Source organism: Octodon degus, unplaced genomic scaffold, assembly GCF_000260255.1.
Source record: "Octodon degus isolate 3935 unplaced genomic scaffold, OctDeg1.0 scaffold00020, whole genome shotgun sequence".
Taxonomy (NCBI): Eukaryota; Metazoa; Chordata; class Mammalia; order Rodentia; family Octodontidae; genus Octodon; species Octodon degus.
Genome location: NW_004524596.1, coordinates 11,826,453 through 11,838,068, shown reverse-complemented (window position 1 = coordinate 11,838,068; position 11,616 = coordinate 11,826,453). Strand labels below are relative to the sequence as shown.

Sequence of the window (11,616 nt, the reverse complement as noted above, 5' to 3'; positions counted from 1 at the left end):
AAAAAAAACAGAACCAGGGATTGAACTCAGATCCTTGCACTTGCTAGGGAAGTGCTTATTCTACTGAGCCATCTCCCCTGCCCCTTCTTTCCTAATTATTGAATTATGTTATACTCAAGTATTAAATAACACCATTTCTTTCAAATAGCTATTTTTTTTTATAAATTTTATTTATTTATGTGTGTGTGTGTGTGTGTGTGCGCGCGTGCGGCCAGCTCAGCCCACCCGGGGGCGGGGCTGGCTGGCATGTGGTGCTGGGGATTGAACCGTGGTCCCTGTGCTTTGCTCAACTTGTTCTAAGTAGGTGCTTTAGACCACTGAGCCATCTCACCAGCCCTCAAATAGCTATTGAAGGGCTGGCGAGATACCTCAGTGGTCTAAAGCACCTGCTTAGGCAAACTTAGGCAAGCATGCAGGGACCTCAGTTCGATCCCCAGCACCACATACCATGCCAGCCCCACCCCTGGGGGGGGTTGAGCTGACAATAAATAAATAAATAAATAAAGGAAGGAAACAAATAGCTATTGAATTCTCAACTTAAAATGCTTCACTCCTACTCAGGCGTGGTGGCACATGCCTATAATCCCAGTGCTGGGGAGGCTAAAAACAGGAGAGGATCACTATGTGTACTATCTGCACAGTGAGACCCTGTACCAAGTACATTTAAAAAAAAAAAAAAAGGTTCACTCCTGTAGTATTAAGAAATCTGAGGGGGCCGGGGAGATGGCTCAGTGGAATAAGCGCTTCTCTGGCAAACTCAAGGGCCTGAGTTCAATCCCCGGTTTTGCAAAAAAAAAAAAAAAAAAAGAAATCTGATCCTGTGTTGCTAATTTTTAATTTATTTATTTATTTATGTGTGTGTGTGTGGCCAGCTCAGTCCACCAGGGGGGCGGGGTTGGCTGGCATGTGGTGCTGGGGGATTGAACAGCAGTCCCTGTGCTTTGCTAAGCTTGTTCTAAGTAGGTGCTTTAGACCACTGAGCCATCTCACCAGCCCGCTAATTTTATTTCTAAAAACTCTAGAGAACAGTGAGTTTCCCTCTGGTGTCCTGAAATGATATTATCTGTTCCTTTTCTCATTCACTCTATCAAGATTCTCATTCATCTCTGGAGAAGCATTCTTTTAATAACCTTTTTTCTCTTTCATTTTTATTCCTTTAACCTATGGTTTCTGGAGCTACTGGATAAATCTCAATTTATCATGTTTTATATTGGGTGATTTGGGGGTTTTTTAGACAGGATTTCACCATGTGGTTCAGGCTAAACTTGAACTGGCAGCAACTTTTCTTCCTCAGCCTCCAGAGAGAGTACTAAGATTACAGGCATGTGACACCACACTGTGCCCTATATTACGTCTTTTTGTCTTTTTGATCTGTATTGTGAGATAGTTACAATATTTTTAAATTTGCCACATTTTTTTACCCCCTTGGTTTTCTGAAACAAGGTCTCACTACTAGCCCAGGCTGGCCTCAAATCAGTGCAATCCTCTTGTCTCAGCTTCTTGATGTTGTGAGACAGGATGTCTACCACATCATTCTTTATATTCAACCTTTTGTTGTTGTTTCATTTAAACAAGCATTTTTAGGACCAGGGAGATGGCTCAGTGGAGTAAGTGCTTCCCTGGCAAGCACAAGGGCCTGAGTTCAATTCCCAGTTCCAACAAAAAAATAAATACACAAGGATTTTTTTAAATTTCCTAACACTTTGTTACTGATTTTGTTTTGTTTTTAGTGTGTGAGTACTTTTGTTCGAGACAAGGTCTTACTACACAGTCTCAAATTCATTCTCTGTCTACCTCATACTTCTTTTGAGGGGGTGGTATTGTGACATGGTCCTGCTTTGCAGTTTAAACTGGTCTCAAAAGTACAGTGATTCTCCTGCTTCACCATCCTGAGAGCTAGGATTATGCACACGTGCCACTATGCCAACTACCACTGTTCTTTATAGTATCTGTGGCCGAGTACGGTGGAACACAGAAATAATCAGCTACTCAGGAAGCTGAATCAGGAAGCTTGATTGCAAGTTTAAGTCTAGCTTGGGCAACAGTAGAAGACCTAGTCTCCTTAAAAAAAAAAAAGGGGGGGGGGCAGGGAGATGGCTCAGCAGCATAAGTGCCTGCCTGGCAAGCACAAGGTTCCAGGTTCGATCATGGGGGCTGGGGTCCTGAGCGTGGAGACTACCCACATCTCTCACCTTAGTACCCAGAAGGCTAAACCAAGAGGATCACAAGTTCAAGCCCAGTATGGCTACATAATAAATACAAAGTCTGGCTGGATTACATCATAATGAGATCATGAGAAAAAAAAACAAACCACTTGGTGGTACACGCCTGTAGTCCTAACTCCCAGGAGACTGGGGCAGAACTCTGCAGGTTCAGTCCAGCCTAGGCTACAAAGTAAGTTCAAGACTAACAAACTACATGGCAAGGGGCCGGGGAGATGGCTTAGTGGAATAAGCGCTTTGCTGGCAAGCGCAAGGTCCTGAGTTCAATCCCCAGGTCTGGAAAAAAAATAAAAAAAAATTACTCTGTCTCAAAAAAAGAAAAAAATTAAATCAATAGAGTCAGAGATTTAGCTCAGTGACACAGCATGTTCCTGGCAAGTACAAAGTTGAGAGTTTGAATCCGAGTACCAAATAAATAAAAATATAAATGTAAAGTACAGGCCAGGGAGAAAGTTCAGCAGGGGCCGTTCAGCAGGGGCCAGCCAGATAGCTCAGTGGACTAAAGCACCTACGTAGAAAGGCACAGGGACCAGGGTTCAATCCTTGGCTGGCCATGCCTATGCCAGCCCCGCCCCTGCGCTGAGACGGCAATTGAGACTGGATGCACATCTGTAATCCCAGCACTTGGGTAGATGAAAATAGGAGAATCACTACAAGTCCACTCTGTGCAGTGAAACCGTGTAGACCCTGTACTAAATATTAAAAAAGAGGCCCGGGGAGATGGCTCAGTAGAATAAGCATTTGCCTGGCAAGTGCAGGGTCCTGAGTTCAATCCCTGATACCACAAAAAAAAAAAAAAAAAAAAAAAAAAAGAGAGACAGCTCAGTGGTTAAGCCCCTGCCTGGGAAATGCAAGGAGCAGAGTTCAATCCCTGGGACCACATGCAATGCTGGCTCTATGCCAAACTGGCTACAGAATCTGGGCATGGTGGTACATGTCTGTAATCCCAGCGCTGGGGAGGCTAAGACAGGAGGATAACTACAAGTGTGGGTTGCGTAGCAAGACCCTGTACCAAACAAATAAAAGATTTTTTCTAAAATCTATTACATAAATAGGACAAAAAAAGAATGATATAAAGTATTTTGGCACATATATATAATCTCAGCTATTCTGGAGGTTGAGAGGGAAGAACATAAATTCTAGGCCAGTCTATGCAATTTAGCAAGACTCTATCTCAAAAGAATAATAAGGGCTGAGAATGTAGGTTTGTGTAAAGGCTCTAAATTTAATCCCCATCACAATTAAACATATAAAGACATACATACATATCTCCTAGTTGCTTCATAGGAAATAAATATCCCCCCAAATACCAGCAAATACACATTTCCCGCAATCTGTACCTTCAAAAATCTTCCACTGACAGCTGCACGTGGTATTCTACATCTATAATCCCAGCACTTGGGAGTCTGAGGCCAGGTACTGCTTTGAGTTCAAGGCCAGCCTGAGCCATATAGTGACTTCTAGGGCAGCCTGAACTGCAGAGAGACCTTGTCTCAAAACAAACTCTAAAAACTACCAATGATACCTAGAGGCTTAAGGAGAATAAGGAATTTATAGCCATCTTAGGTTATATAGCGAGTTCAAAGCCAACTCAGGTTATACTGAGAGGTTCTGTCTCAAAACACAGAAAGAAAACCACCACTAAAAATAAAAGCTCTTCTGTCGTGTTTGTTAAAGCCCATTTGCAAAGACTTCTATTTCAATAGTCTAATTCAGTAAATTGTGTATGATGGCCAGGTGTGGTGGTGCATACCTACAATCTCAGCACTTGGGAGGCTAAGATAGGAAGATCATTGAAAGTTCAAGACCAGCCTGGGCTACAAAGTGAGCTCAAGGCCAACCTCAACTGCATAGTGAGACCCAATCTCAAAAAGAACAAAATAAAGTTATGTATGATGCCACCTAAGAAAATTTAAACTGGGGCTAGAGGGTCAGGGATATAGGTCAGTGCGTAAGCACCTGCCTGGCAAGCACAAGGTTGAGAGTTCAATCCACGGTACCAGGGGCCGGGGAGATGGCTCAGTGGAATAAGCGCTTCCCTAGTAAGCGCAAGGGTCTGAGTTCAATCCCCGGTTCTGCCAAAAAAAAAAAAATACTAATAATAATAAAATAAAATAAAAAAATAAAAACTCTTTGGGGGCCTGGCCCTAGCTCAGGCCTTTAAGTGGCTGCTTCCACAAAGCTGTCAGCCTCAGGTTGCTCGAGTTCGAACCTCACAACTCTCCCGCTGGGCAAAAGTGCCCTGAAGGCATTTGAGGAACAAAAAAAAAAAAAAAAAAAAATCCTTATTCCAATCCACGGTACCACAAAATAAATAAATAAACAAACAAACTACACTGAAGATATATGAGGCAAAAAGTTTCAGGTAACAGAAAGCATCTCTCATCACAAAAAAAAAAAAAGAGAAATTTTTTTTGATTCAACAGAAAGACAATTAACTTACTAGCATGCTTGTCCGCAAGCATTATAAGCGTATTGGAAATATCTCGTCTTCTATAAAAACAGACTACTTTCGCTTCCACGTTGCCACTTGCAGTCTAAGAAATGAAAAAAATAAAAGTTATCTGGATGCTGAAGGTGCAGCTCAGTGACAAAGTACGTGCTTAGCAAGCATGAGGCCCTCAGTTCAATCTGAGCACCAAACAAAAGGAAAGCTAAGCAAATTGTCAAGTAGTTTATGAAATAGATTAAAGTCACTTATATTAACACTGTACCAACTGTATCTACAGAATAAAAAGAGCTAAAAATTGTAAATGATAAACAATACAATTATCTGTTCAGGTTCTAAACGTAACCAAAATGTCAAATACACACTAACTCACTAGTACCAATTATACTAAGATGAGTAATAAGTAACTTTAATGACTAAAGTCATATATAATTAACTCATTAGGTTTTTTTTTTTTTAACATTTATTTATTGTGTGTGTCTATGTGTATGTGTGTGGCCAGCTCAGCCCATCAGAGGGTGCAGCTGGCTGGCATGTGGTGCTGGGGGATCGAACCGTGGTCCCTGTGCTTTGCCAAGCTTGTTCCAAGTAGGTGCTTTAGACCACTGAGCCATCTCTCCAGCCCAACTCATTAGGTTTTAAGAAATTAATCCACAAAACTTTTTAAAACATATTTATGACATTTAAGTCTATTTCCTCCAAACCCACTCCCATAAAGCTCCAGTTAACTAGTAAACCTCCTAGCCTTCCTCTCAACACCCACGTTCAGTTGGTGGCGAAGTCTCCCTGTGAGAACACCTATCACACAGATTATACCAGGTGGCCTTGAAAACCACCGTAACTGCTTCGCTGGCAAGTGCAAGGGCCTGAGTTCAATCCCTGGTTCCACCAAAAAAAAAAAAAAAAAAAGGAAAAAAAGAAAACCACCTGGGCCAGGGGCATCTACTCGCCCCAACCTGGGTCTAATGTTTTCAGTAGTACTTGTTTTACCTTCACATGTGAAAGCATTAACAGCCTGCAGCTAGGAACCCTGAAGCCCCTTATTTCTGTTAACTACAGTCTAGATGTAATCCAGTCAATGAGACTGTAATTTAGTGCAGCTTAGGTCCCGGTACCTAGTCTGTTCTGTATGAATTCTGAGAGCTTTCAAGGTCAATTGTCCATTACTAAATTCCTTGTAAAAACATACAGATTATAGTAAAATGCTGCTGCAATTTTCAACTTCTAACAAAATGGAGAATGTTTTCAGGATTTCTGAATTGACACATTCAAATATATAAAGAAATGATTATATGCTGCAATAAAATTTGTCAATTTTATGAAATGGAGCATTATTTTAGAGTAAAAAATGTTACTAGAAAAAAATACTGCCCCTTAAGACTGAAATCATTGGAGCTGGCAAGATAGCTCGGCAGTCTAAAGCGCCTGCTTAGGCAAGCTTAGGCAGGCACAGGCGGCCACAGCTCAATCCCTGGCACCACATGCCATGTCAGCCCTGCCCTCAGGGCGGGCTGAGCAAAAAAAAAAAATTATTTAAATTTCTAGGGGGGGGGCTGAAGAGATGGCTCAGTGGTCTAAAGCACCTACTTAGAACAAGCTTGGCAAAGCATCAGGGACCACGGTTCAATCCTCCAGCACCACATGCCAGCCAGCCCCGCCCCCTGGTGGGCTGAGCTGGCCACACACACACACACCACACTCTCACTCTCACTCTCTCTCTCTCTCTCTCTCAAATAAATAAATAAATAAATAAATTAAATTTCTAGGGGGACCAGGCAGATGGCTCAGTAGAATATGCGCTTCCCTGGTAAACGCAAGGGCCTGAGTTCAATCCCTGGTTCCACCAAAAAAAAAAAAAAAAAAAAAAAAATCTAACCAAAATGCTTCTATATTTCACAACATTGTGATCACATACATCCTCCAGAAGAGGCTGCTTCAACCAAGCAGTCAGGCTCAGGTTGCTGTGGTTCGATCCCAACACAAGCCAGCCAGTCATGCCTTGAAGGCATTCGGAGCAAAAAAAAAAAAAAAACATCCTCCAGAAGAAATGGCCACACTCCCCTCAGAAGTATTCTTGTGGGGCCAGGGAAATAGCTCAGTTGAATTAAGTGCTTGCCTGGCAAGCGCAAGGGCCTGAATTCAATCCCTGACTTCACAAAAAAAAAAAAAAAGAAGTACTCCTGTGAAGCTTTGCTGCTCAACACAGGGATCCACATGGAGCCCAGTGCAAATCCAAAACCGTGGCAGGTCTATACTACACTGAGCACAGGGAGCTGGAGGCAGAGCTAGTGGCAGAGTACTTACTGAGCATGTCGGGACATACCCCCAGCACTAAAAAATAAATAACTAAAATGAGTGGAGGCCCAAGCACAGTTGTGCATGCCAATGATCCCAAGGACTGGAGAAGTCAAGCAGAAGGATCACAAGTTTGAGCCGGGAAGGACAGTACTCTAACAAATAGCTCAGAGGCATAAGCACCTCCCTCGCAAGCGCAAGGTCTCCAGTTGGATCCCCAGTACCAAAAAAACAGAAATCCTTTCTCAAAATATGAAAAATGACTGGAAATATACCTCAGTGGGACAGTACTTGTGTAGCACAAGCAAGGCCATGGCTTTAATTCCCCAACAACAAAAGGTGAGGGAGGGGAGTAGGCCAGGTATGGGAACACACACACTTGTAATCCCAGCATTCTGGAGGTTGAAAAAGAAAGATTACTACGAACTGGAGACCAGCCTGGGCTACAAAGTGAGTTCAAGGCCAGCCTGAACTGCATAGCAAGACCCTGTCTCAAAAAAAAAAAAAAGGAAAAATGTAAATCCTTCCCCAGTTTCAAAGCATCTGCTCAAAAGATGTAGGTCAGCGGGCAAACCCATGGCAGGCTGTGCGTATGCTACCACTGGAAGCTCTAAAAGGTTCGGCGCCACTGACCTAAATTAAGCAGGTATGATGATGCCAATGCCTGTAATCTCAGCGCTCTGGAAGACTGGGGCTGGGCCGGGGAGATGGCTCAGTAGAGTAAGCACTTGCCTGGCAAGCGCAAGGCCCTGAGTTCAATCCATGGTACCGCAAAAAAAAAAAAAAAAAAAAAAGACTGGGGCAGAATTCCAGGTTGTACACACCTGGACAATGCAGTGACTTAGGAAGATTCTTGTCAAGTAAAGCTGGGGGAGAGGAGGGCTCAGTTTAGTGCAAAGGCCCTGTGTTCAATCCCCAGTGTTAGTGGGAGGAGGCCGAGGTTAAAGTTTGTATACAGCCTCATTTTTCTCTAATTCAAGTAGATTTGGAGCCCTGCGCTGAGCCACTGTGACACTCCGGCTCCCACTGAACAGCCCCCTGCAGCAGGGATGCCTGTTCCCATGACGTCCTCTCCCCACTAATAACTTGCACCAGTTTCCCACAATTACAGCACAAAAGCAAAGCACTCACAACAACACAGTCACACCTTTCTCCTGTCCTTTCCCCTCTGCACATCCTTTCTCACTCACAGAATCAAGGTACAACCTTTTGGGGGAGGACCAAACAGGCCAGAGGGGGAGGAATGAGGCAGAAGGTCCTCACCAGGCCTTAAGAAAAAGGATCTCAAACATGACTTTTATTTTAACCTTACGTCCTTCCTCCAAAAGATCACCCTCTACTAGCATGGTGGCACATGCCTGTAGTCCCAGCACTGGAGAGGCTGAGGCAGGAGGATCTCTACAATTTCCAGATCAGCCTGGGCTACAAAGTAAGCTGAAGGCCGGCCTGAGCTGCATAGCAAGACCCTGTCTCAAGACAGAAAAAAATAAATAAATAAATCACTCTCACTACATTTATCTATAAGCTAGGATGGAAAAATACAAAGAATGTAAGATAAACTAATACTGATTTGTGTCTGGAGGAAAGGAGGACTTAGTTTATTTAGTTTTGTACCTAACAAGTTCTCCAAACTTTTAAAGGGGAGATGGGGGAGTTAGGGAGAAAAATTGAAGCAAAAATCTAATATAAATACTAACTGACAATTCATCCTAGAATTTTTTAAATTCTACTTAGCAATACAGGGAGACTGCTCAGCAGCCTAAGTGCCTGCCTGGCAAGCACAAGATCCTGAGTTCAATTCCTGGTACCAAAAGAAAAATCTACTTAGAGATTAATTATTAAATAAGTTCACGTCCCTACTGATTTATCAAAACAAATCAAGTACTTTTCTATCCATTACTTGAATTTTCCAATTATGTTAACACTCCACACCTCGCCTATTTCACCTCTGATCTTCCCAGGACGTTTTTTTTTTTTTTCTTTTTGGTCTGAGATAGGGTCTTGCTATGCAGTTCAGGCTGGCCTTGAACTCACTTTGTAACCCAGGCTGATGAACTACCAGTGATCCTAATGTCTCAGCTTCCCAAGTGTTGGGATTACAGGTGTGTGCCACCATGCCCAGCTGTTTTGCTATTTTTAGAAAAATTAGACTCAGTAGTTAACTGGAGTCTTATTTGGGCCACTTTTTTGCATTCACTCATTCATTCATTCATTCATTCATTCATTTTTTGAGACAGTCTCTAGCCAGTACTTCAGATCAGCTTTGAAGTTACTATGTATGTAGCCAAGGCTGGCCCTCAACTCCTAGAAATCCTACCTTAGCCTCCCAAATGCTGGTATTAGAGGCTTGCACCACCATGCTTGGTTACTTTTTTGCTTTTTGAAACAGGGTCTCACTGTGTAGTCCAGATTGGCCTTCAACTTGGCCTGCTTCAGTCTCCTAAAGTCTGAGATTACAGGTATGTGCCACCATACCAGACCTATTCTATTCTTGTTTTGGTTTTTTGTCTTTCTGAAACAGTGCTTTGCTGTGCACTTCAGGCTGGCCTATTAACTCAGCGGTCCTTCGGCCTCAGCCTGGCAAATGAAGGATGACAGCCATGATTTTTTTTTTAGTGACTTTAGTAATTTATATGTGTCATTATAATTTACATGTCTTATTATTGGTCATGATTTTTTTTTGTTTTTTTGGGAACTGAACTCAGAACTTTTAGCTTGTCAGGCAGGCGCTGTGCTGAGCTATATATATATATATATATTCCCAGCCCTACAATGTTAAAATAGGAGCCGTGGAGATGGCTCAGTGGAATAAGTGTTTCCCTGGCAAGCGCAAGAGCCCGAGTTCAATCCCTGGTTCTGCCAAAATAAATAAATAAATAAAAACAGAAGGGTTTTTCTAGGGGAGGGGGGTACCGGGGATTGAACTCAGGACCTTGCGCTTGCCCGGGAAGCGCTTATTCCACTGAGCTATCTCCCCAGCCCCATTTTGGTCTTTTCAAAAATTATTTACAAGTCTGTAAAGTGTGAGAGGGGTTCACTATGCAATTCATGCTGGCCTTGAGCTCACTTTGTAGCTGAGGTTGGTCTCAAACTCCCAGCCATCCTCCTGCCTCTACCTCTCAGTGCTGGGATTAGACAGACATGCATCATTATACCGGGCTACTCCTTCATATTTTGCAACATTTTTTCAAGAGGGGAGGTAATGGGGATCAAACACAGGACCTTGCACTTGCCAGGCAGGCACTTATGATGCTGCGCTATCTCTCCAGTCCTTACAAATCTCCTTTATTATTACATTTTCTAGCTTCTTTCTTCTAAAGGCAGAAAAAAATATTAACTCACTAAAAAGGGAAAAAGAACCAGGGATACAGCTCAGTGGCACGACAGCTGCCTGGAAGGCTGAAAACCCCAAGTTCATTCCCAGTATCAACAACAACAACAAAAAAAAGACCCAGGGTGACAGACCACGCTTGTACTCCAGCACCAGAAGGCTGAGGCAGGAGACTGTTGCGTTTGAAACCAGCCTGGGCTACAAAGTGAGCTCAAGGCCAGCCTGACTGCATATTTGCAAATGTTTAACACCAGCCAGAAAGAATGATCACAAAAAGCAAAATATTCACAATTCAAACTAACTGTAACCTAAAAATCTCTTTCAAAATTAAAAAAAAAAAAAAAAAAAACAGGGCTGGGGATATAGCTCAGCGGCTTAAGTGCCAAAGGTCCCGAGTTGGACCCTTGGCACTGAAAAAAGAAAAAAGAAAAAAAAAAGCACGCATATGTTTAGGCAGGAATATAGCTCAGCAGCACAAGCATCTGCCTGGCAAGTACAAGGTCTTGAGTTCAATTTCTGGTACCAAAAAAATAAAATAAAAATAAAATCTCCACTTTGAAAGGGCCTAGGACTAAAGTAAAATCGCCTCTTATGTCCTTTATCCAATTGCCTTTCAAAGGAATACACGCAGTTTTTTAATAGCGGAATCAAGAACACTTGGCGTATGTACCTTGTTGAGTTCTTCTATTCTTCTAATTAGGTAAGGGTTGCTAGAGGAATTCTCAAAGTAGACATAATCTGTAATTAAAGAAGTTTCAGGCTTTAATCTTTTCAACAGAAAATTCACATTTAGAAACCCATTTCTTTCTGTACTCCGAAATTTACATTAAGTACACACAAAATCCATTCACTAGCAATACTGCCTTAATATTGTCTTCATTACCTACTATCCCTAGAACTTTCTCTTTCACTTCAATTAATGTTTTAGCAAGTTCTCCCTGCCTTCGGTCCTGCATGCCACTTCTAGAATAAACACACCACATCCCTGAGCAGGGAGGGCTCACTTCACATCTGCCTCCGAGACACCTTGTCCTCTCGACCCAATCTGCCCCCGGGTATTGAGATGCAAAGGCTTAACGGCCCAACAGTTTAGTCCCAAACTTTAAAAAAAAAAAAAAAAAAAAAAAAATCAGGTGGACAGGGCTGGACAAGGAAGTACAGTGACAAACTTTTCCAAAGCTCTACCTGGGAAGAGGAGGAAAGAGGGAGGGGGGGGTCACGAGCTGAGAGGCAGAGCCCTCCGGGGGTGATGCTGGAATCTTTTAACCCTTTTACCACACTCAAGCCAGACCCACTTAGGCTCTCCTTCTAAATAACTG

General features: G+C 42.7%; 1 protein-coding gene across 1 annotated transcript in view; it reads right to left on the bottom strand.

Moving 5' to 3' along the window:
- Positions 1–11,035, bottom strand: part of Mta3 (metastasis associated 1 family member 3) — a 158,792-nt gene extending 147,757 nt beyond the window's left edge. Inside the window, 2 exon segments of the mRNA XM_023711233.1 lie at positions 4,666–4,759; positions 10,968–11,035. Coding sequence (XP_023567001.1) covers positions 4,666–4,687 — 22 coding nt within the window. The 5' untranslated portion in view covers positions 4,688–4,759; positions 10,968–11,035.
- Between the last annotated feature and the right edge of the window lie 581 nt (positions 11,036–11,616).